Source organism: Stegastes partitus, unplaced genomic scaffold (assembly GCF_000690725.1).
Source record: "Stegastes partitus isolate 25-593 unplaced genomic scaffold, Stegastes_partitus-1.0.2 Scaffold974, whole genome shotgun sequence".
Classification (NCBI taxonomy): Eukaryota; Metazoa; Chordata; class Actinopteri; family Pomacentridae; genus Stegastes; species Stegastes partitus.
Genome location: NW_007578705.1, coordinates 155,408 through 180,589, shown reverse-complemented (window position 1 = coordinate 180,589; position 25,182 = coordinate 155,408). Strand labels below are relative to the sequence as shown.

At 41.3% G+C, this 25,182-nt stretch overlaps 1 protein-coding gene across 1 annotated transcript in view; it reads right to left on the bottom strand.

The window, feature by feature from the left end:
* Positions 1-25,182, bottom strand: part of ntrk2a (neurotrophic tyrosine kinase, receptor, type 2a) — a 98,699-nt gene that overhangs the window by 64,753 nt on the left and 8,764 nt on the right. The window contains exons 6-14 of the mRNA XM_008294580.1: positions 18,002-18,135; positions 16,961-17,093; positions 16,637-16,708; positions 16,281-16,508; positions 14,161-14,187; positions 13,979-13,987; positions 13,618-13,629; positions 13,152-13,189; positions 12,704-12,803 (exon numbers count right to left, since the gene is read on the bottom strand). Coding sequence (XP_008292802.1) covers positions 12,704-12,803; positions 13,152-13,189; positions 13,618-13,629; positions 13,979-13,987; positions 14,161-14,187; positions 16,281-16,508; positions 16,637-16,708; positions 16,961-17,093; positions 18,002-18,135 — 753 coding nt within the window. The remainder of the gene's footprint in view (positions 1-12,703; positions 12,804-13,151; positions 13,190-13,617; positions 13,630-13,978; positions 13,988-14,160; positions 14,188-16,280; positions 16,509-16,636; positions 16,709-16,960; positions 17,094-18,001; positions 18,136-25,182) is intronic.

The following is a 25,182-nucleotide window of genomic DNA, read 5'->3' as shown; positions in this document are numbered from 1 at the left end:
AATCAAGAAAATAATGGATGAATTGGTTGATAATGAAAATAATCATCACCTTGCAGCCCAAATTTGCACATTCACGTGATGCAAGAGCTGCTGGGTTTGAAGCAATGATATGTACACACAGGACATCCCACTTCCTCATTATTTTGGGTGTATTCTGTCCAATCAGCGTATTGTCAGGACATACGTTGGCTTTGTCAGCTTCAAACTGCTTCTTGCTCAGTTGTGAGTATTTTATTTTTTTTTGTCAGTTGTCTTATGTCAGCTAAGAAACACAGGGACAGCTCAGCAAAATCATCGGTCTTGGCACCGGACCACGGACTGGACTTTAGGAAACACAGTAATAAATCCAGCTGCCTGCTCTCTCAGGCTGCTAACATGCAGCACAGTATGAGATGCTCCTCTTCCATATGTGGACCCACACTCACAAACACGCCTTCAAACTAAGGCTTTCCTTCTCGGTTTTACTTTTGACTGTCTGTCTTTTTTTTTTTCTTGCTGTTTCTCTTCATCAACATTTTTCTTTTTGTTCACACGCAGCCACAGTATCATCTATCTCCAAACCTTCACATACACACAAGAAAACATACATCCCAAAATCTGTGCAACCCTTTCAAGTTGGTCATCTTCTAAAAAATTGATTGGCTGGAGAGACAAGACCGTTTGGAGACGCATACCTTCAGACCTCGTATGTCTGTTTGGTGAAGCCCTGATTTTTGTTTTCAGTTGCAAAAATGAACAGATGACAACATTGTTCTTGCAGAATAGTGAGACATTAAAGGATAATCACCTTGCAAGTCTAGATATTGTTCTATATATATTGTGAATTCTGCCTTTATTTATGCTTCCTGAGCAAAGTTACACAAAACAGAAATTAACTGAGTGGACGTTGAGACTTATTGCCCAATAATTAAAATCACATTTTGAAGAAAAACCCAATAAAATCAAGAAGAAAAAAGTTAAGAAATTAATAAACACATACTCTTTAAGTGACCTCTTTATTCAAACTGGCATACTGCGGCGTATAATTAGTACTTTCAGTAACTTCTGTCTGTAACATCTGCACACATTTGCTTTGTGTTCTGCCGCTGGTTTTGGTTGCATCGACTGGACTTTGAGAAACGGCAATAAATTTGACCGGTTTTATGTGTCTCTGAGGCTTCAGGCAGCAAATACTGTGGTAAACTAAAGACTGACTGTTTGGAGAATGACGACTTTGTGAGACATTACGGGGGTATGAACAAAACAACCACTGATAGACAGTTTGTCTCTCAGACGCACACAAACACGCGTTAATACACAAACACAGGATGCCATTTCTGAGTGTCTTTTCTCACATTTCTCCGTGCTTCTCTTTGATTCATGTCTTGTTTTCATTTTTACACTCTCTCCATCCTTCTTCTGCTCAAACACACATGCCCCCCATTTCCCCCCTTGCCTCCCCCCCTCACACACACACACATACACTCCTGGGCAGAGCTGCTGACCTTAGCACTCGGCAGTAATGGGAAAGCAGGGCCAAGAAGACAGAGGCATCCTGGCTCGGTCTGGACAGGCAAACGATCAATTGATCCATCAATAAACCTCTATCTGTTATAGTGCTATTCCCAATTGCTCAGTGCTGCCTCGTCCCCGCTTTGCAGAAAAATGCTACACAGGCGCACAAATGTACAACAAAAAAATCCGCCAGACACAGTGAGTGATATTGGCATGTGTCTTTGCCATTTCTCATGCATATTCAGGAAAACTGGGGGACTTCAGTGTTTGTTTTGTCTCTGTGTCTCTTGGCTACTTGAGTATCCTCCTCAGTGCAGCAGGACTGGCTGTTGATTGATGGCTAAATCCTAATTAACATAGACCCTATCATACAGACACTCACTGCACTGCCAGGAGAAAAAAAAAAAAAAAAGCCACGCTGATGCAACATGTACACACTATCTGGCAGCGGTGACATTTCCTACGCGACCAGTAGGACCTTGAACAGCAACACACTGTCACAGTGTGTGAGCAGAAAGAGCACACTGACAGGATGTACATGTTTACACAGTAAATATGTCTGCACGGGCAAATACCAGAGGCCTCGCTCTCATGTGTGATGAAACAAATCTGATGACTTAGAAGTCAAGTGGATAAAAATATTAAAGAAATTGAAGGAAGTCATTACGTAGCCTCTTGAATACGTAATTTTCCTGTCAATAAAAGTGCAGTGAATCAGTCGGACATGAGCCTGGAAAAGTATTGAACTGGAAAAAGTCACTAAGCGGGTGACGAAGCACATATAGTCACATTTAGTGCTTGAATATGTCGGTTTATTTTTGAAAGACGTGTCATCGTCACGAAATTAGACAATTTATCAGAGCCAAAAATATGAAGAAAAGAGATAAACGCCAGATTTTGAACTTTCTAATGGTTCTTGAACTACTCATCTATGACTAATCTTAGTTTTTTTCTTTAATCAAAATCTCTTTACTTCTGAATGTCTTTATAAGAATTAAACATGAATAAATCATTTGCTCATACCAGATTTTGTAAAATAAATAGGAAAAAAATAAATAAATCAATTTAAAAAAGTAAAAATCTGTGACTTTATTGGCTGAACTGGGATGAACTGCAGGCTGTGTTTCTCCAAAGCAGTTAAGTATGGAAACACATGATAAATCTATACTATGTAGAGCTTTTATTCATCTTTCCAGTGCTAACATCTGTAGGCATTTGGGAAAATGCAAATCATTTGTCATACAGCGTTCCCCCAAAACCTTTTTATTGTGACCAAAACACATAAATCAACTTACAGGGTGTGTTTCGTTCCTGCAAAGCCACTAAATCGATTTTGTTCGTGATCAGACCCAAACACTACACGACTGCATGCCCTGAGTGCTTGGTAGATGAAAGCTTATTCTAGCTTTTGCGATGTTTGGCGTGATAAAAAATGCTGCATTTCATGGAAACAATGGCAGAATCTGTCTTGAATTACAAGATTTTTTTTTTCCTTCGTGGTATTTTCTCTTCGGTTGTCACGGATGTAATAACATTCTTGGTGGTAAGTGGATCACTGAGTTCAGTTTAATGGAAACACTGGCACCAGTTAAACTTTTGCCAGTTGAGAATATCAAGCTTGAGCAACAGCTGTTCTGATGTGATTTCATTTTAAGGCAGATTACGCTGATGTTTATGTAGTGACTTCATGGGAGTAAAGCGAAGAATTATTTACATTAATAAATTACAGTTGCCGCCAGAAAACCTCATAGCCCAGACTTTGGTATCTTTAATGTTTTAAATATGTGGATAAATATGTGCTGTGTAAGCTTCATGAGCCCTCCGATTTTTTTATTTTTTTTGTAAGATCATTTAAAATCCATTTTTGTGCTCTGATATGCACGGTCGCCGACGGAAAAATGAAAATGAGGTCACACTAAACATCTCAAAGTGCTTCCTTTTTGAAGTAATCGAATTTAAAAAGCCTCCATTTGTCAAAAATGGAAACAAATTTTAAAGACTCAGCTGTTCTGCAATAACTCCATCCGTGTCCTGCTAAAACTGTATGTATACACAACGTCCTGTTCCCTCACTGCACTCCCAGTACGAGCGATCTAATTTTTCACTGCGCTGACTGTTCGCAAAGGTCAGGCTGACCAATACAAGACGGGAAATGATGTACAGCTGCACAATGGACTCCCTAACAGAGATGAGAAGAGAGACATCAGCTGATGGTAACTATCTTCATGTTTTCGGGGCTCTGACCAACCAACTCTTACCCCCCTTTTCAAAACAGACCTTCAAGGCTTGTGATTGCTCTCTCTGTCTGATTTCACACATGGCTGCTCTCACATCCTCTGAAAACCAACAGAAAGGGAAGTCACGGGAAGGCGTTTACGTGATGATTAAACCTTCTTACTGACTATTCACACCACTTTCCCTTTCTGGTAATCAGTTTATTCACAAAACCAATTTCTGAAGAAATCATCTGTCATGGTTTTTTTCTTCCAGTTTGGCAGCCTGAAGTAAATTGCAACAGTAAGGGGTGTGTTGGTCCAATCACCAACACGACGGTTAAAGCCTGAACAGAAATGACAGTCCGTTCCAATTCCCTAATTTGGTGTTAACACAATAAGCAGTAATAAGATGTTTGAAAGCTATTTCACAATATCAATAGTCAAATCACTTTTGTGGGTTCTGAAGCATTTCCGTGATGTCTGTTAAATAAACTGTGCAACATTTCTCAATTACCCTTAAAGCCCCAACCTCAGCGCTGTTCCTAATACGTCCAGCTCAAGAGGAGCACGGCACCAGAAATCACTGTGACAAAAAAAAAAAAAAACGTCTAAACCGCCACTCGTAAAGAGCGGCGTGAACAAAAAGAAGAGCTGCAGTCAGACAAGGTCTTCAGGCAACGTTTCACTCTGGAAAAAGCAGTTTCCATTTTCAGAGCACTTCAAACAATCGCTGACTTTCGGATGTGCCGTCGGCGTTTAGACTTTTCTTCCTCTGGCTCTCAAGATTAAAATCTGCAAACAAACAAGCTCTTCCTTGAGAAACTTGACTGGGGATAAAAAAAAAAAAGTGAAATAATAAACAAACAGCACCGACACTGGGACCTGCTTTCCTGCCTCTTCATTAACAGCCAGGGTCACGCGAGGACTAGAGTTTGTTCCAGTACACGAGGCACAGCGGAGGGTTGTCCAGGTCTGGCTCTCCTCGTTTGTAAATGTGTTTTGGATTTAAAGAACTATGAAAATAGCATCGATCACTACAATGACTACTGCTGTATCAAAAAGAACTAGTTTAATATAACTTACTGTTGTATTTTGAAGCCATTTGTTCTAACTACTATGATCGCATTGTACTAAATTTTAGATCGAGCATAAGCATTAAGAATCATTCAGTCTTGCAGATAAATAAATCAAAATGAAATCAAGTAAATGATATTTATATGAGGGGATACATAAGTACAATATTTAGATCCCCTTTAAAGGTTAGAAATTAATTCATATTATCCCTTTTTTGTGTGTAGTAATCACTGAACTGTCACCTTATTTGACAGTAATAAACATAATAAAGCTTATTCTCATGTCTGCATCAGTGTGTGTGTGTGTGTGTGTGTGTGTGTGTCAGCTAACCCTTGAACATAAAAACCTGCAAAGGGTTTATAAGGCAGGGTATCTTTTTTTTTTTTTTAATAATCACAAAAACGGACACAGATCAAAGCCTGAAACTGTAAAAACAGAAAGAACCTTCAAATTCATCTGTGGCAAAAAATAAATAAATAAAAAAATCTTTACAGGAAAATAACCAATTACCAACTTATCAATATCACTTTATCCTAACTGACTCATTCTTGCCAAGAATAAAACGCTTGCAATAACAAGATTCTGCCAATAATGACTCAGCTGCAAACCGAAATTTGTGCAGCAATAATTCAGGGACTTTCTGGCTGAACTGCAGGCTGTGTTCACACAGAGCAGATTGAACGACAATTATAAATACTAATTAAAAGAGCAAGAAGTGAAATATCTGCAGTATGTCGACTCACATTAGTCCCAGTATCACCTGTGGAGATGATGAGAAAAATGCTGGACATCTAAATACAGTTCATGTTTTGATGTTTCTTAAATAAATCATAAAAAGAAAATCTAATTTATGCCATTATATTATTATAACTTTGCTATACTGCACAAACAATATTTAGTTTTCTAAATGCTGGTTGCATAGATGCTCAAGAATTTATATTGCTGTAAAAAATGAACCTGTAAGTGAGTAAAAATATGACAAAACACACCCAGAAACTACTCTGAGGGTTAACGAATCTGTTCAACCACTACTTAAATCGTCCTCATTTGTTACTACTGACGATGGATTAAACTGTCTCGCCTCTCGTTCAATCTGCATGTTGTCTGTTTTCGCTGTTTGTCATGCACGTAGCTTGTCAGGTGCATGAAATTGCACGGCAGCTCCAGTATCTATAGTTTCAAAGCAGCTCTTCAGTGACTCAGAATAGAGAGCGCTTTAAGCCGTTTACCTCGAATAACCCGACGACCTGCAAACAAGTTGTTACAGTTGCTTAGGAAACGTTCATGTGAATGTTTTTACCCCGGCAGCCGTCACTCGAACTTTCTAACCACCTGCCTTATAAAAGTCTTCTTCCTTTTTTTTCATAAATGATCAAACAGACATAAGACATGTCTGCTATTGTTGAGGCTTACGTACACAAAGACACCAACTGAGGCACCTGAGTGCAAGACGTTCAGAGACGTCCATTAATATTAGCCTGCATCGTGTTGGACTCTTATCTTCCTAATGATGCTACAAATGACATATGTTATGTTTTTCTGTTAATGGATCAGGTCTACAGATGGAAATGTCAGTCTGGTTGTTGGCACACAGCTTCGGTCTAGACTGGAATATAACCAGTGATAAGATCTTTTATTCAGATATTTATCCTCAGAAGATGAATCCTGATGTCTTGCCTGACTTTTCATTGAGCACTCTCACAAGACTGACATTTCTGTTTTTGATCGAAATATGTAGACATATTATTTATTGACATGGCATTTTGCACATGTTGCCTTTAAAAACTTGTCTCCCCTCAGCTTTAAGTCCATCTCTGGTCATTGACTGATCGGCAAAAGCTCGTCTCTGTGAGCTAAAGTTACAGGTTTAGAAGTTTATCCATGAAAAAAAGATTTCCTTCCTGCCTTAAAGTGGCTTAGACTCTACAGTGCTGCTTCCTCCAACCAGCCCTCCTCACTCGCTGCAGCTCAGCGCACCAGCTCACCACCAGCTCTGCTGAAATGCTGTAAAGCTACTCTATGCGACACAATGGTGAGTTGTAATATTGAATCTATTCAGCCAAACACGTCAAAGCTGGAAAATAATTTGGAAAAAGGAATATGGAAACCCCCACAAGTTGACAGGCTTGGCTCCTCAGGTTGGTCACATATAAAACCAATAAAGTCTGAATCCTTTAATTTTGACTTGTCCGCCAGCATATAAATAAAAACATATGAAAATGAGCACAAAATAAAACATAATAATTAAAAAAAGCAAATAATTAATTATCAGTTGATCTAATGCAATGCTTATGACCAAATACGTCCAAAGCTAATGACATCACAAACTGTACTTTTTTTGCTATTATGCAAATGCTAACAAGCTAGCATGATAAACTGTCACACCTACACATGCACCTGCTTTGCATAAACACGCTAGCAATGTTACTGTGGGACTTCTGACGTTAGCATTGAGCTCAAATCACTTTTCTGGCTATAGATAGACAGACAGAGAACAACGAATGAGAAAAACAATCTGACCGGGCTTTCAGTTCTATATTTTGATCCGACCGCCGTAGTGACACATTTCGGTCAGAGCGGTAAAAGTATTATAGGGTCGATACTCTGCCATACTCTAAATATAGAATGCTTGTTTTTTTTTCCAGCCTCTTCATGTTGCGGTTCAATTCATTCAGTTGTTGCTTCCTTTGCAAAACTTTTGTTTTTGGGTGAGCAGTGTTCATCAAAAACCTCAGGAGCTGGAGGCAAAAGCTCCTTTCCTGCAGGGAGTGGAAGAAGAAGAGGAGGAGGAGGAAGAGGAGGAGGAGGAGGTGGTGGGTATGCTGAGCATGCTCTGTAATGCCTTGGGCCTAGAATGAAGCTCCGCTGACCTTGAGGGTGTCATATCGATCGATCGACGGTGAGGAGCTGTGTGTGCATGTGAGAGAGAGAGAGAGAGAGAGAAAGATGGAGGCGTGCAACTCCACCAAACAAGGAGAAAACTGAAACCTGCACTAATGATGAATCATTGATAAGTCCTTTCATCTCCTTCCTTCCTTCAGATTTTCTTTTTCTCGTTGCCTCGCTCTGTCTTTTCAATCTGTTCTCTAACACCTACTTTAACTACCGACTCTCCTTTCCCCATCTCATCTCTTTCTTTCAGTGTCGCTCTCTTTCTCACTTCCTTGCCGTCTTTCTCTGTTTTCCTCAATCTGACTTCTTGTCAAAAGTCAATTTTGGCATTCTCTCTCTCTCTCCTCTTCTTGCAGTTGTGTCTCACTCGCTCGCCCCCCTTCACATTTACTGTTTCACTTTCAATCACTCATTTCTTTCCCGTCTTGACATTTCTGTCTTGTTCCTGCATCAGAACTGGGGTTTATGTTGATGCTTCCCTCCCTACAGGTGCTTCCAGGGCATGAACACATATATAGATGCTGCTACGTCCTTCCCTCTCTGCTCTGCGCTGTCTGAGCTGCTTCCTGTCAGGAGTCTCCAGTCAGTTTCGGAGGGTCGTTACGCGCAATTTGGTGGAACGTATTCTTCCAACTGTCCGATGTAGGACAGCCTGCTTTCATTCTTTATCAAGTCCTTGGGTTTTCATTCTCGCAGCACTGCACCGTGTACGCATGTGGCTGCCAGTGAAGAGGCCGTTGGGCTTTACTGGGACAAATCCCAGTTGGCCACATTGGTAGACCCTTGGACCTTCAAAAAAATCCATTATGTCTTTGTGTGCTGCATTTATGTTCACATGAAATCAACCCCTAATGAACAGTAGACATGTACTTTGGGTTTATCCTTCAAAATAGTGCTGAAGAAATAAAACTTTCACTTCTACATGCCCATATTCATTTTTCTTTTTCCACAAATACAAGCAGATTGCTTTGCTTGTCAGACAATTTGTGGCAAAAGGGGACTCGTCCAGGAAATGCAGCCTTTAGTGAGGTATTCTGGGCCCAGACTCAGACAATGTGGCAGACCGCACAATTAGTCTCACCAAACCTGATTTGCTTTCTCTCTGGGGCTGTATTGATCAGGTAGGTTTAGTCTTATTTGGGAGCAGGTTGGATCTTAAATGATACGGACAAGTACCACGAAAACTAAAAGGGTGAGAGAATTTTCACCGTTCAGTGTCTCTATCTCTAATCCAACATCCAAAATAATCCGGTAACCTCTAAGCGTCTGATAAATTCTGTTGTGTCGCCGTGCGCCTGAAAGCACCACATTTTACCAAAAAACAACGTCACCGTTACTCTGAATGACACTGTCATTAAAAGTTCACGGTAAGGTCTTATGATTGTGCGGATTAACTGGAACATACAGTGGTTTCTATAAAGATGTGCTGTTGTTTTGCTTTTGAAATGTATTTTTTAATGCTGTAGCACCGCCACAGGAGAAATCCCATTCATCTCTATTGTATGAGGAAGATGAAGAAGAACTCAATTTAATGTTCAAGCACCTTTAACGTTAATTTCGCCTCTTCTGCTGCTACAATCGATATTAACAATCGACGTAATGAGAGTCTGCAGTTCACCCTCATTCTTTTACCAAGTTTTAATCCGTCGTTTTAATGTTACATCCAACAACGTCACTTTTACCCATCACATTTTCAAAAGCTGTTTTCTGCCACAAAGGCAAAGCTAGCTGATGAAAATCTGCTCCTTTAGCAGCGAAAAAAGAGAGATTCCCTTCACGATTTGGACAGCACCAAGGTATGAAAGGTAGTCACGTGCATGACTTCAAATAAATGCTGATGGTGCTCCATGTCTGTGTGTGTCAGAACTTTGATATTTAGTTATTGTGACTTGTGCAAAAGGTTTAACATAGAAAATGCAAAGACACCAAAGAACATCAGTGTCATTTTGATATAGGGGCAAAAAAAATAAACCCCAAACTTCTGGTTTGTTTGTATTTCTTTGGACCAATCACAGTTATCTTGGCCGTGGCTTAGCGAAGGATGCAGTGACAACGTTCAAGTAGTGACGGGGGAATTGTTTAGGTAGAACATTTGCAAACAAGGAGGCAAGCGCTGTCAGTAAAATGTCTAATTAACTGAGAACAACTGGCAGGGCTTCCTTACTGCATGAACAAAGTTTTAAAAAATGTGTTTTCTGTAGTAAGAACACTAACATGTAGACACGAAAGAAGATGCTTGAACTACATGGCAGAGACAGGCCAACCTACATCTGTTGACTCAGACTAATCTCAACACCCTCACTCATAAAACTGCTAATCTTTAATTTATTTCTTTTGAGCTGCTGTTCCGTCAACACAAGAGCGTACACAACTATATACAGTACACAAAATCACCTGTGTCACAAAGCAGCAAGGAGATCATGTGAGGAAACCTGTACCAAATGTTGCCCATGTGTTATTCATGAGAGAGGAGCAGAATAATGCAGTCAATATAAATAATGTAACCCTGCTACAGCTTTTAACTGGACTATCAGAAAGAGACGGTCAGCGATTCATCCAGGTCAGTGAGGCGGGTGATGCTTTTTCGCTGCACACCTGTTCAGTGCGGCGCGAGGCCCGACGCGCTCTCTTCACACTTTCTGATCACAAATTCACCATCATCAGCAGTTCATTTGGGGCCGTATGTGCATCTGCCTGCACGTGTTCGTGATTTAGAAAAACCGCACTGCCATGGCAAAGTGCTGTTTGTTTTAGATTAGCGCCGGCGATGTGCTGCCGTCTGCGGCTTTATTACGGCTGCCGGGACGACCTTCGGTCATCGGTTTGCTCGGGAAATATGCAGAAATTTCAAACAAACAGCAGTTATGTGGGCACAACTGGTGCCGCGGATTGCTCGCAGCTGTCCAACGCTCTGTCTGACTCCACGTTTCATGCTGACGCCGCCATCTCTCGGGTTCTCGCTCCGCTCGCTCACCTCAAAGTCAACACGCTGCAGGGCATATACATCTGGATGTATGTGGAGCATAAGGACGGGACCGCATGGGGAGAGGAAGGTCGACGGTGGAAAGAGAGGAGGATGACGACTCGAGGGGATCAATCAGAAGGGAAAAACCGTAATGTGACCTAACATCCTACACATGAATGGAAGTGCGTACACATGCAAAAATGCTTAAGACATATGAGAAAACACACGCAAAGTTGTCTTTCCGTGACTTCAGGGGACATTACACTGACTTACATTCATTTCCTGGAGATTTACTCTAACCTTAAGCACAACTACAACTTTTTGAACCCAAACTTTAACCTTAAGAGTCTGTCTTTACCTGAAAACTCGATGATGTACCGTATGGGGACTTGTCGCCATAAGGACGTCCCTATAATGTGACTGAGTAAGCAGATTTAGGTCCCCACAACATGAGCAATAATCATCCTCCCACCCCTCACACACACACATATATATATGATGGTAAGAGGCATTAGAGAGCTAATCTCCCTCAGAGCAACCTCATTCACCTCTCCTGGAGAAAGAAGAAACCGCACGCAAGACCGTAAATGCAAACACATATGCACACAATGTATATACTGCTGCTCCATCTGTCTTGCGTCCTTCCTCTCTGGGGGGCCATAAATCAATCACTGCCAAAATACCACACTTCAACAGCGCGACAGAGAGAAACACACAGACGCTCGGCGGCACACATTCAGTATGTCTGTCTCTACATTTGCATTCACGTTTTGGGTTGCTAATTTGAATGTCAATTGTGGACCTTCGCTGCATGAAATGCTAATGGTTAAAGCAGCGCCACAGAGTTATTTATTCCTAAAACAACCGTATCTTTAAACAGCACAAAATTACTTCCTCGGGACATTGGATTCTTGGGTTGCTTATCATGAATGCATTATGTCTTTTCAACCAAACTAAAGTCAACTGAATGGAAGACACAGAAAACAGTTCCCACATCCCACAGCTTATGTGTTTTAGGATTTTCTTGACAAAAAAAAAAAACTGTAGAAATCAAAGATGAGCATCTGTCTGCTAGTGGTTCTTTAGCTACAGTAGATACAGTATTTAGAAATGGAATGGAAATATTGTTCAGGCGTTATTGTTAGTGAGAAATAACAGTGAGAGAATAGCCAAGCCAAGCAACCAGTTCTGCTGTCGTAGGTCAGTGTGATAAACACTACAGGAGGAAACAGATTAGTTACATCTGTAGCCACATGTTGGGCTAAAGGTACGTAAAAAAAATAATAAATGTGTCAAAGAAGATTAATGGTGATCTTTGTGGTCAGGCGAGAGTGGGGTCAACGGCTACCACAGCAGAGCAGGTTTGCACCCGAACGGCAAAGATTACAGGAGTTCATTTTAGTCTACATGCATGTTATTCACCAGCAGGACTGAGACCCATTAAAAGTCCATCAAACAACAGCATCTTCCACTTAAAAAGGATGCATTCATGGATACATGACGGCCCTCGCATTAAACGAGATCGAGATGATCAAAGAATTTTAGAGAGGCGAGTCCACTGATTCATGTCACTGTTTCTACATGTAGATAATCCAGCTTTGACTCAGACTTCACATTATGAGTGGAAAAAAATCACTGCGAGGCAAATGTCACATGCATCCCCAGTGATGTAATGTGTAGCTAAGTCTCCCACAAGTGAGACTAAAGCTGGATTTATATTTTGTCCCCCTCAAAAAAATGGAACCATACATCAAGTCAACTGAAAACAACATTTGTACTGACTGGCCACATTTATCACATTTAGAAGCTTAAGAAAATACTAATAACCTAAATTTAGTCACAACATCAAGTTCCAATTAGTGATCTGACTTTTGGGATAAATCTTGAAATTGTGTTTTTCATGTATCCATGAGGTCAACCGTGTTAAAGCTAAATTGCCCAAATGTTTGATCTACACATCCACAAACAGCAATTACCATCATTTCCCCCCATTAATCCTAATCAGCTCATCCTCCTACCAAGGGTGGATGCCACAGTTGGAGATGGAAGTCAGGAGTCTTACCTTTGATGCCGAACTTGGAGTTTCCTCCAAACTTGAGAATAACCAACATTAGAAGGAAACCAGTGAAGGCTACAGCGGCGATGCCTACAACCACGTACACCTATACAGCGAGAGAGCAGAGTTATAAATCTACCGGCGAAGGCGAGCAAACACACTGACAGCCGCACAAAGCCAAATGCCAAACACAGCGCAACAAAAGGTACAGGCCACGGGCTGTGTTTGTATCACTGTTAGAGAAAGGCAGGTTTTCTCAAGTGCTGCTCGATCCTCAGCGTGTTGGGTTCGTTTCAATTACGGGCAACATTAAAAAAAATAGATCCAGCTCAGGTGTTTCTAGACAGGTAACACAAATAAATGAAAGCAAAACAGGGGACAAATAGTAAACAACTGACAGAGGCAATCAGAAAAAGAGATAGAGCCGTAGGAAAACAGTGAAAGAGTGACTTACAGCGACTCGGTCCTCAGGTGGCTCCACAGGGGAGGCGTCTGTTCATGCAGGAGAGGAATAAAACAGAAGAAGACTCAAGAAGTGATTAAGTATAGGACACTGCTCTACCACATGTGATATAAACACACATATTAAAAAAATACAAATCTTGAACAAGAATACAGAATATGTCATTTCCTGGTCACCCTGAACCATAGACTGCTGGCTCATTGAATGAAATAAGCTCAAGGTGGTTAGTGTGTTTTTTTGTTGATTAACAGCAAATCTCAGTCACAGCTGAGCTCTTTCAACGACCTTGTTTTCAAAATTTAATGGCAAATCTGCAGCCATTCTCACAGTAAACTACGTATGTTGTAGCGGAAACCTTGACAGCGTAGCATCAGTAAAAAAAAAAAAAAGGGACAGGCAGTTAATTCGACTGTGTTGCTTGTGAGCAGGAGTGAGCAAATAAAAGACGTGGCCGTACCTGTGGTTATATCTGCAGGCGGGACGAGGCGTCGGAGAAAGAGACAGACAAAGATGAATTAGATCTCAAACATAAAAAAGCTTATTTAACTGTAAACATTTTTTAACATGCACCTCACAATAAATACTGTCAATCATGCCTGTTCTCTGAGCTCGATTCAAAAAACATTACACAAACACAATACACGCACACCAACGAAACAACATACATTGAACGTGCACAACATAAGAAATAATAATAATAATAATAATAACAACAACAACAACATCAGGGCCACATTGTGAGAAAAAAAAAGAAAAAGGAAAAAAAAACAAAAAAACACCACATCAACCCTAATCTCTAGGTAGGTATGTAAACGCACCCTCAGCAACTTGAGAGAAAAAGAGAGAGAGAAAGATTTCTAAAATGTAATTTGTGTTAACTGATGAAGATGATGTTAAACATAAAAAACATTGATCTAGGAACACTGACACTGAATAGACTGGATGTGTTGCATTTAACAATTTTATCAATGTGAAAACAAAAGGAGAAATCAAAACGCACCATAATAGTAAGGCTCCCTTTCAGTTCCTGCACATTGAGACAAAAGCAAAAAAGTTTTAATTTAATAACCCTAAAAAAAATATTTTTTTAGACAGTACCTGCACATCCATCCATCCATTATCTATACACCGCTTAATCCTCACTAGGGTCTTGGGGGGCTGGAGTCTATCCCAGCTGACTTAGGACACCCTGGACAGGTCACCAGTCTATCACAGGGCTACACTTAGAGACAGACAACCAAGCACACTCACATTCACACCTACAGACAATTTACAATCACTAATTAACCTCAACATGTTTTTGGACTTGTGGGAGGAAGAACCCGGAGAGAACCCACGCTGCACGGGGAGAACATGCAAACTCCACGCAGAAAGATCTTGCTGCGAGGCAACAGTGCTACTAACTGCACCACCTTGTAGCCCAGTACCTGCACAGTAGGTTAAATATTTTCCTTCACACAAGCTGTAGAAGTTAAGTTCTATCAGTAAGGTATATATCTTTCGTCATGTGGGCCTTTAGCCTGATGCTAAATTGGGTAAAAGTGTTGCTTTTTAAAGTTGTTGCCTTTAATTATTGTTATCCTTCATACATCCGCCATTCCGCATCTTCGTAAAATGTTTCATACTGTATCTCAGATGTATGTACTCTGGCCTCAAGGCCAGTGTTAAGCCTTTATTATGCTCCCTCAGATAGCTGTGGATACAACAAACATGTAGCTGTTGTTATGACACTACTTTCTGGTCCGTATGGAGGTCTTTCTGGGTGTCTTCTAAGCATGTCCTTGTATGAATCTATGTCACGTGGCCACTACTGGACCCTCATGTACTGAAGTGTAAGAGTCAAATATGAGGCCAGTGTACAGTGTAATACATGTATGTGTGTGTCTGAGTGACACATGGAGCCCAGAGCTTGTGTCAAGCACACTACAAGGACAGCAATGTGCTTTTGTGGAATACGTTTATACCGATTTACTGTGGATATCTGGACCGTGTCCTCCAAGTGCAGACCAGAGAGCTGCATATTAACAACAACTATGTAAATGTAGTCATGTAAAAATTCTTACATTTGTTTTCTTAGTATACTTGTGTTCCTTTGTTTTTCTTATTTATATTGTATATATAGTGTACATACCTCGCCTCTTTAAATTATAGGTGTGTTTTCTTATTGTCAATTTCCTCTCTTTGGGACTAATGAAGGATATTTTATTCTATTTGTCTGTGATGTCCACAATTGTTTGTGTGCATATCCACAAGGGAGTATAGCTCTTAAGTCAGACACACCTGAACACAATGCAAATAATCTGATAATACCAGATCCTCCTTCAAATCTAAGGGCCTACTGATAATTGCCAATTCAAAACTGAACCTTGCTGGAATGGCATCCCTTTATTTTGCATGCATTTCAACAGCCCACCCCTCATCATCAGTCTGTACACATTACCCAGATGGCAAAACACATATATACACAGTCTGCATTCATATTTAAGCAGTGAACAGTGTCATTGACAGGATGGTGCTTTAGAATTCTAAAGAAAGAGTCTCCTTGCAGAGGGAGTCAAAAGCACTCTCTGTTTGCTAAACAAAAATGTGCAACTGAATAATGAAGGGTAACTCTACAAAGACAGATTTGAACAGCTGTAAAAGTAACAGCTACGATAAAAGTGATGATTTCTTCGAGTTTGTCATTGTTGTCGAAGGCTTCCTGCCGTTACAAAGACAAAAAATAAGAAAATAAAAGTATGCACTAAGAAAAGTTATGCAAAGGTTTGCCAATTATAAAAGTGACCTTTTTTTTTTATTATTGTTGATTATTCTGCATATTTTTGGTGTTAAAACTGACATTGTAAAAGCTGAATGTTACATTTTAGAAGGTAAAGTGTAGTGTAGCTTGAGACATTAATTAAATGATGAATTGATTAGAACAATAGTCACTGATTAGTTTCCTGTTGAATAACTAATCAGGTCATTTTCAGCTCTGACTTCCAGCTGCTTTAAAATAAAATTTAAAGCTCAGTTTTGGAAGCAGCTATCCTTGGCGCTGCACACCATCACAGGAGTAACCTTATTTTAAAAAATGGCCTGAAAGCGGACCATGAAACAATCTGCAGCGTTGCTCCTCACCATCCCAGGGCTGCCGCATGAAGTGAGCCACCACCTCCTTTTGGTCTGACCCGTATATGTTTTTAGCCAACAGCCTGTAGCGTCCGTTGTTGAGGTGTGTGGGGTTGTCGAGCTCCAGGCAGCCGTGGTACTCTCTCTCCGTGACATCATGGATCATGGTCATGATGTAGCGCCCCTCCGTCACAGCATCATCATCCAGAAACCACTGCAGCTGTGGCTCTGGGTTTCCTAGAAATGTCACGAAGACGATATCAGTAATGTCGATTGGTTTTACTTCATGTTAAGGTTTTTTGCCAAACACAGAAAACAAACATCAAAGTGTTACTAAAGGAGATTATTCTAGATGTCTCTCATACCTGCAACACTGAAGGGGATGCACCAGTTATGATCTGGGATCGCGTCACTCAGCTTGGTGATTTTGGGAGGAACTGATGGAAAGTGGAGCGAACAGAGAGTTTACGTGTGAGCAACAGTACGAAATACAAACAGAAAAAGACAGAGGCAAGATCAGGCCGGAGGTAAAACTAGCCAAGCATGCAAAAACACTGATTAAAAGATGAGAGGAACTGTTGTCTTCTCAAGCTTTTAATTCTCTGTTTTAAAGACTACTCTACGTGGACGGGCACTCTGACACATTAATCTGCACTGAAGTAGGGCTGCTTGCCAGAGGGTAAACGTACAAAGTATATCCAGCAGCAGGGAGGACTCCTTCTCTCCGACAATGTTCTCAGCCGTGCAGCTGATCTTGCTGTTGTGATCCAGCGACGACAGGTTAGACAGTCGCAGCTCCGAAATCTGGCCAGATGTCTCGATCTGAGTGTGAAAACGCATGCAAATATATATCAGAATGATGATTTAGTTCCTTTGGGGTTATGTGTGGTTTTCAATACTTACATTAAATGTGAACTTAGCTTGACACGAGGATGATTTGGGAGGATGAATGCAAAATACTAAGCTGTAGATTCCTTTCGCAGATTGTTAAGGAGTCAGTACCTGACAGTCTGGCAGTGATTTTATTGATTAATCTATGATATGATATATATCTAGTTGTTGTTAAATAAATTCCTAGAAAATAGTGAAATTGTCCATCAGAATTTTCTGGACTCCAAGCCGACGTCTACGTGTTGCTTGATTATCGAACTGACAGACGGTCCTGTTTATCATCATACACTAAGATCCTAGTTTATGAGGTACATGCATCAGTGCTAATAAATTCTACTTTCATGAGTGTTGTAATGTTCAGTTTCTGTTAAAGGAGGTCTTGATTCAACTTAATGGCTCTCTTGGCAGCTGCCGATATATTGCTGTTGAGCTGCACTGAGATGCTGAACTACACTGAAACGCGTTTCTAATATTTTGTCCAGGGTGGCGTAAACATTAGAAACACTGTCAGTGGACGCAATACAGTCGGACAGTGCCACAAACTACAGCGCCGAGCAGGACCATAAAGTTGATTCAATACCTCTTTAAAATAGTTTCAACAAAAAAAAACGAACATTTTCCCCATGAAGCTGGGATTTATCGCAGGATAGCCGCATTAGCTTTACATGATCCTCACAGGCTGGCAACTGAGGCATCTGGAAACCCGTGGAAACACATGTAATCCTAACAAACCTGCAGTTATCCTGCTGTGTGTGCGTCGTGTGTGTGTGTGTGTGTGTGTGTGNGTGTGTGTGTGTGTGTGTGTGTGTGTGTGTGTGTGTGTGTGTGTGTGACCTAACCTCATAGTTGGTGACCAGCACCATGTTCCAGATCAGCTCAGGTGAGGGCACGCCAGAGGTGGTGCAGGACAGCTGCACGTTCTCCCCCTCCATTACTGTCACTTTGGATGGGCTCAACGTTGCCATGGGAACCTCTACATACAACCAGGGAGCGGGAAAAGAGGAGACGGGAGAGAGAAGAGGCGGAGGGGGGTGAGGAAAGTAAGGAAGCGAACTTAGGATTCATGGCCCAACTCTTGTCTTTTCAGTTGAAACACAAGGCACGTAACAACCTCGACAATAAGAGTGGAAGAGCAGGCAAACACACACCCACTACCACAGAGTGAGAAGAAAGCCACACAAAGAAAGACCTCGAATTCAATCTCACCCCCCTCCCTGCCTGCCTGCCTGCCTCCCTCTCGCTCTCTCGCTCTCTCTCTCGCTTTCATTTAAGCACACTCACCCCAATCAAACAGTCAGACAAAGAGACAGAGTTCAAACACAGTGATGGTTACACTGATTACTAGCTCATGTCTCCAGCAGCCCAAGTACTAAATTGATTGGACACAGTCTGAAGCCTCTGTCAAAGCAAAGATACTGGTGACTGTGTGTGTGTGTGTGTGTGTGTTTGTTCGTGTGTGTCTACACAGCTGACCAGGAGGTGACCTGAGCCTGATTAATCAGACTCAATCAGAGTCTTACCACCCTTGTGGCAAAGACGAGAAGAGACAAGACGAGAAGAGAAGAGAAGCGAAGAGAAGAGAAGAGAAGAGAAGAGAAGAGAAGAGAAGAGAAGAATCGGGTGTCGACAGCAACAGCAGATAAAACAGGACAGATTTCTTATCAAACCCTCTCCTCTCCCCATCTACCCCCTCTTCCAACCTCTTCTGTCCGTCGGCAGAATGCTTATCACCAGGGCAACCCACTTATCACTACGGCAACCCACTCAATCACCATGAGACGCAGTAAAACCAGTCATTTCAGTGGTGGCAGGCCAGCTGCCATATCAGAACCACATATCTTAACAGGCTCTCAGTAAATCAACTTTCTACTGCTACTACAGCCATCTGCAGGTCACATTACACACACGCACACACTCACACACACACACCAAAAAAATTAAAATTAAAAAAAACTTCTGGAAACCACTTTGGCAGTAGTCATGACCTGTCAGTTCATAGAAATGTGTGCCCATGTTCAATTATTTACAAGCGCAGCTTTGGTAGTCGAACCGTCCACGACACTCTGTGTGATTGTAATCCTTCAGCTGCTTGGATGTGTTCAGAATCAACAAGTGGGACTGAAGAGGAATTTATTGTAATTAGCGCACCAGACCAGCCTGTGCCTGTGACAACACTGAGTCATTACGTGGAACGATTTCAGCATTATGTGCTTCAGCGTTTGGCCTGTGCTACAGCCCACCTGCAGCCAGTTGTGAACATATGGAAAATACTGGCAGTCGAGTGTCTGCCGAGGGTGAGCCAGCAATGCAGTAGAGCGCTAATGCACAACATTCACGGCAAATATAAGGAAGCCAGAGACGGGTCAAAAGTGTTGTCCTTTAGTGTTTGGACAAAGCAGTCCCAACTCACGGTCCAGTCACCAGCGTTCAGTCGTATCACGCGGTATTCATTAATGAATTGGGTTTGCTCAGAGGTCGTTGAGGTGGATCTGTTGACATGTGAGCTCAGGAGCTGGTATGATTTTATCTGTACCACTGAGAACATCTCTGTGGACTGAGTTGGAACTGTTTTGTCATTTGTGACAAATATTTACAAAATGAAGAATGAACCAAATTAAAAGAAACAAAGACGACTAAATCCTAAAAGTGCCGTGGAGCTCACGTGTTTGCAGACTAATCGAGAATCATGAATGATTTATCAGCAACGTAGTGCTGCCAGTGGACTAATTTCTTCCAAAAACTACTCTGCCTATAATTGTTCACTTCATGTACACACCAGCAATGGAGAAATACAATGGTGACAGATTAAAGGAAAAAAAAGTGTCTCGTGTCGCTGAGAGCTGCCTGAACAGCTTTGATGCTCCTTAGCACAGATTCTCTAATCTACTGGAACCTCATCTGAAGGAATGAACTCTACAAAAAATACTGCTTCATTTGGTGTTGTGACGATGGTGGTCAAGAACCCTGTCATGCCTTGTTTCAAATCCGCAGACAGTGTCCAGGGCGTAAGATTCACATTTAATACTCATCAAACCCCGGTTGTAACCTCTTACGCACTTTATAGAAGCATCTGCATTATTATGTTTTTGCACTGATTTGCTTTTAATTTCTCACCTGTCTGCACCAAGCAGCAACGTCCGGTACAGAAAAATGAAGCCAATTGTTAAAAATTGCAGTTTCCTTAAACTACCACTTGAGGCTGGCTCCACAAGCGAGTCGATCCCCATTGACCCCAGTGTTAAAATGCCCAACTTTAAATCAGAAATAAACATGTTTACGGTCTGGTTACAAAAAGGAAAAAAGGTATCTATAGCTGATTTTCCTGTTTCTTGATAACTCTATGGAGAATGAATTTCTTTATGACTTGCCTGTTTAGATTCTATCAAGGCTTAAAGTTATGCATATTTAAGAGGTGCTGACACTTTCAGTAACAGATGAGCGGCGTTACAGGACAATCCATTTCCACTCCATCCCTCCATTTTTGGATGAGCTTGGAGTTAGGTGGAGTCAGGCATTGTCTGAATAAGTCTACTACGCAGTGCCTCCGTGAGGTATTTTAATTGAAAAGCTAATTATTCATTCATTCATTCAGTGGTTTCTGCTAGGCATGGGCATACATACAAGTAATTCTATCTACAACATGGTGTGTCCTTATTTTACATCAATCTTACACTGCCAGGATAAATAACTGGAAATAACTCAGTTTCTTGGTTTTGGCTGCAAAGAAATGGTTTACTAAGACTGGATCCCATCTGCTGTCATTTCAGCAACTGAGGATAATTTCAGCAGATAGTAGAGAAATAGTTTTTGGATACTGTGAATAAAAAAATAAACTTTTATACTTTGCATTTTGATTTATATTTCACAATAAATTTGATCTCCTTTTATTTGTTAGCAGCCATGACTGCGTGGCTGATATCGCAAAAGATGGCCCTGGAGACACCTGCTGTATCAGTAGTTAACACAAAGGTGGTTTTAAGCACTTTGGCACGCAAGTCATGCAAGATGCAGTAGCCAAACTTTACAGGTGTATAACTGAGATCAAATGGAAGGATGAGTTCAAAGATGGGCGTGGTCTAAACCCATTAATAATGCATGGTTATGCACTAATGCTGTCATGACTACTGAGTGCGTACTATCATTATTTTGTGGGACAATGGTGCACCATCAGGAACTAATTTACATATATATATAATATGCTTTCCTGAATTGTCACAAAAGAAACTTCTTTCCTGTAAACAACAGATTCACAGGCAGAGAACTGATCAAAACTGTGACCCTGAAAATCTCACCTTTTAATGTATTTGAAGAATGATTGCATGTGTAATACATTACACTATGCATATATGAAAGTCCTTAACACTCCTTGAATCCAGATGGCTTTCATTCACCAGGAGCATGTACTATGAATGGGCTGTGAATTACAAGCACGGCACCAGGGATATGGGATCTGGCACTGAATAACTGCTCGCAGCTCATATTTAAAAGGAAAACATCCACTGCTCTCCGGATTGAAACCTCCACACAATATGCCACAGCATACTTCAGCATCATTGTTGGAGGTGTCATTGTTGTCAGCCCTTGTTATAGGCCACAATAGGCACGTCCGTATCAATGTTTAGAGGAATGTTCACATGTATTATGTAACCCTCCTTCCTTTCCACCACAGAGATGCGGTGATTTCTGAGGAGAGGCAGAAGCTAGGCAGAAGAGAGAAAGATTTCTGACAAACTAAACAACAGGGAGAGGGAGGAAATGTGCCGGAGAGTCAGACAACACAAAATCCGTCCGCAAGTTTGCCTCTAGATTGTTGTTCGTGCACAGTGAAGCTGTCATTGCATTGTGAGAGGGATTCACGAAACAATGCAGAGGCAAAGCGAGGAGGATGAGCAGAATTCACATCTGTTAATGATTGTTGATTTCTTGTCTGAGCTTACAGTCAATTAGACTGACACCTGGAATGCTGTGACTCTGACATCGGATCATTTGAAGGATTTGATTGCCTCCGTCTGTTGCTCTTCTACTTTTTTTTTTATCTGAAGGAGTGCTACATTTCTGCTACCGTGGAAAGATTTTTAGTATTCTTGATAATTATCTTGATTTCCTTTATTTAATTGCTTATTTTTGGAGTCTGACCAACTCAACCAATGATATTTTTGCAGAACTCACACATTATTTTCAGTGTCAAAGTTTGTTTTGGTGTTTTTTTCCCCCCACGTTCTCACTTTCTAACAGTACTTGTTACGAGGCGAATGTTCTGGTCAGGGAAATACATACTGTAATGGTGGCAAATGAATTAAGGTTAAGTCTTGGTTGGTTGGAGAGAATTCCTTAAAGGGTATTAAAAGCATGGAACTTTGGTTTCCTGCATTACAGTCTCAGACAACCGTACTATTCACTTCTCTCCATAAAGTACACACAGCTTCCTGCACTGGAAGAAAATTGTGAAGCGTAGATGGACGCTGTCAACATATTTACTACTCAGGGGGGTCTCAAAAAGTACTCTGTCTTTATACGCAATGTTCCCAATTACATTTTAAAATCTTTTTCCTTTTCCAATAAAGATGATTTACTGAGCTCTTTAACCCAGCTGTGCTCTTCTGCTTTGGAAGCTCTTTTTTAATCCCTCTTGAACCCTTCTGTAGGAAAACTTCACTCCAAAATGACAGCGGCATTGCCTTAAAAGGAAGTTACGAGACCCAAATGTTGGTAGAATAGCTCTAAACGACATGTCCATTACTTTAAACATGCCCCAACAACAACCTCCTGAAACACTTTGGTTAGAAGGTATGAATACTATCCCAGTCTGCTCGTGTCAGTCTGCACTGTGCCGGCTTTCCTTTTTTTTTTTTTTCATTGTGCTTCCTAGCATCTGTGTTGATTTAATTTTGTATTACAGCTTTTGTGTCTTGTTTAATTCCTTGTTATCTAACCCGCAAGTGAGTGGTCTCCCTGTCTGACAATAGAAAATTCACACATGTGAATAGCATCGCCTGCCCACAAACACTGATAGGAGCCATCTGGCCTCGTCGGTTGGTCTGTGCTGCCATTTACTGCTTGTGTCTACATGCTGCATGTTTGTTTTACATGTGTAGCTGCTCAGACGACAAGAGAGAGAAAAGCGCGTACGGTCGACTCACATGTAAAGATACGGGAATATGAGATGGAGACGGACGGATGGAGACGGAGGAAGCAAGAGCGGTAATTAAATGATAGAAAAAGGGATGACTGAGAGCGTGAGAGACAGCCATCCCAGCCGAACAGATGAACCGAGGGACAAACGGAGAGGGAGACAAATGAAGACGCACCTGTGATGCGACCAAAAGAGATCTGGTAATTCATCTGCTGTCATTTCCACAGCATATGAACAAAAACACCTTTGCTCAGGCGGACGGCTGGTTCCAGTTATTCACGTTTATACCTTTCAGCAGAAAACTTAAGGTGTAACGACATAATGAGAGCGATGACGGGACAAACATAATTTCTTGATTTTCACATTAACGAGCAAAACACTAAAGTAACAAAGAGTTATCCAAGGCAATTATACAAGAGTGAGGAGTTCATAAGTTTTATATAGCTCTTTTATTACTTTAATCATCTTGACAAACAAGTGAGTGGGAGTGTTTTAAGACCCGCAGCTGCTTGAACTCCGACATTTTTGCTGAGTGACACAGTTGACTTGTTTTCATATCGCACTGGCACGGGACTGCAGCAACATCTGAGCAGCGCTTTTCCTTAAAGTTTTGTGTCGGTCAGCAGCGGGAGCAGTCAGTGTTTGCCAGCCTCTCTGGGTGGAGCTCCAGCAGTAAACAGTCCACAGAGAGAGAGAGACATATGAGGCCGGCCTGAGAGATCAGTGTCAGCCTGAGGGCATCATTGGGCATTTCCTCTCCTTTGTGCCTCCCTCATAATGTCACTCAGAAATGTTCAGACATGCAGACAGAAGGACATACATGAAGCAGACAGGCAGATGGAAAATGAGGAATAAAGAGAGGGAACGATGACCAGAGAGGAGCAGGCCGGCAGTTTGGCCAGACTGAGAGGTCTTTTGGTATATCACTGTTAGCCCTGGGGCATTATTTGGCACCCCTGCCCCACTGTGTCCTCCTACTCATATGTCACTCTGCCAGGGGGTCCCCTGATCACCTCTCCAGGGGCCCTGCTGTAACTGTGCTAATGCCAAAAATAACCCCTGCTAATGGAGGGGAGGCAGAGGGGACAGATCAATAGGAGTTATCAATGACATTGTTAGCTTCCTGCAAGCTAACTTATTGTTTGTGTCCTGAGCGTCCCGATTGCCCTGAGCTATTTTTGATCAGATAATTTGCTCTGTCGACAACAGAGAGGGCAAAATACCTCAAGATTTATGCTTTAGTTTATTGGGGTAAAAATCTGATTACATTTCAGTTGAGGACTTATAATGCTTGATGTTCTCATTTTACAAAAACAAACTGGATCGGACCGGACTAACAATCCCTCAGCACTCCATCGGCCGAACAAAGCTGGAACAAGTTTCATTTGTTTACTTGGGTCAAACTCAAGCTCTTCAACTATTATTAAATGTCAGTTTAGGCCATGATATGAGCCTCTAAAAACCAGCAAACCCAGAAGAATGAGAGCAGGTCAGACAGACTTTCAGAGACAGGTCAAGCTGTAATCTGACCCCATTTATGAATAGAAGAGTGCCCAAAATAGAGAGATTCATGAAAAATTCATGCAGTGCATATAAAGAAGAGGAGAATAAAGCGTCAATTAACCGCTGACATTTATACATTCAAGCTTGATAAACACTCCCATAAGCAAGTGCATAAAAGGCTTGTGGTCTGTGGAAGACTGTCCTGGAGTGACAGTCAGCTTTCTGGTTAGCTTGGCATTATACTTGGGTTGTAAGTAATTGTATGCACTGTTGAAAATGTCAGGCTTCAAACAGTTTTCTGGTTTTATGGCCGCATTATTCCTTATAGGAACGCTTCACTTTGTTTCTTTGCAGCGTTGCTAACAAAAATATTCTCTAATTTTT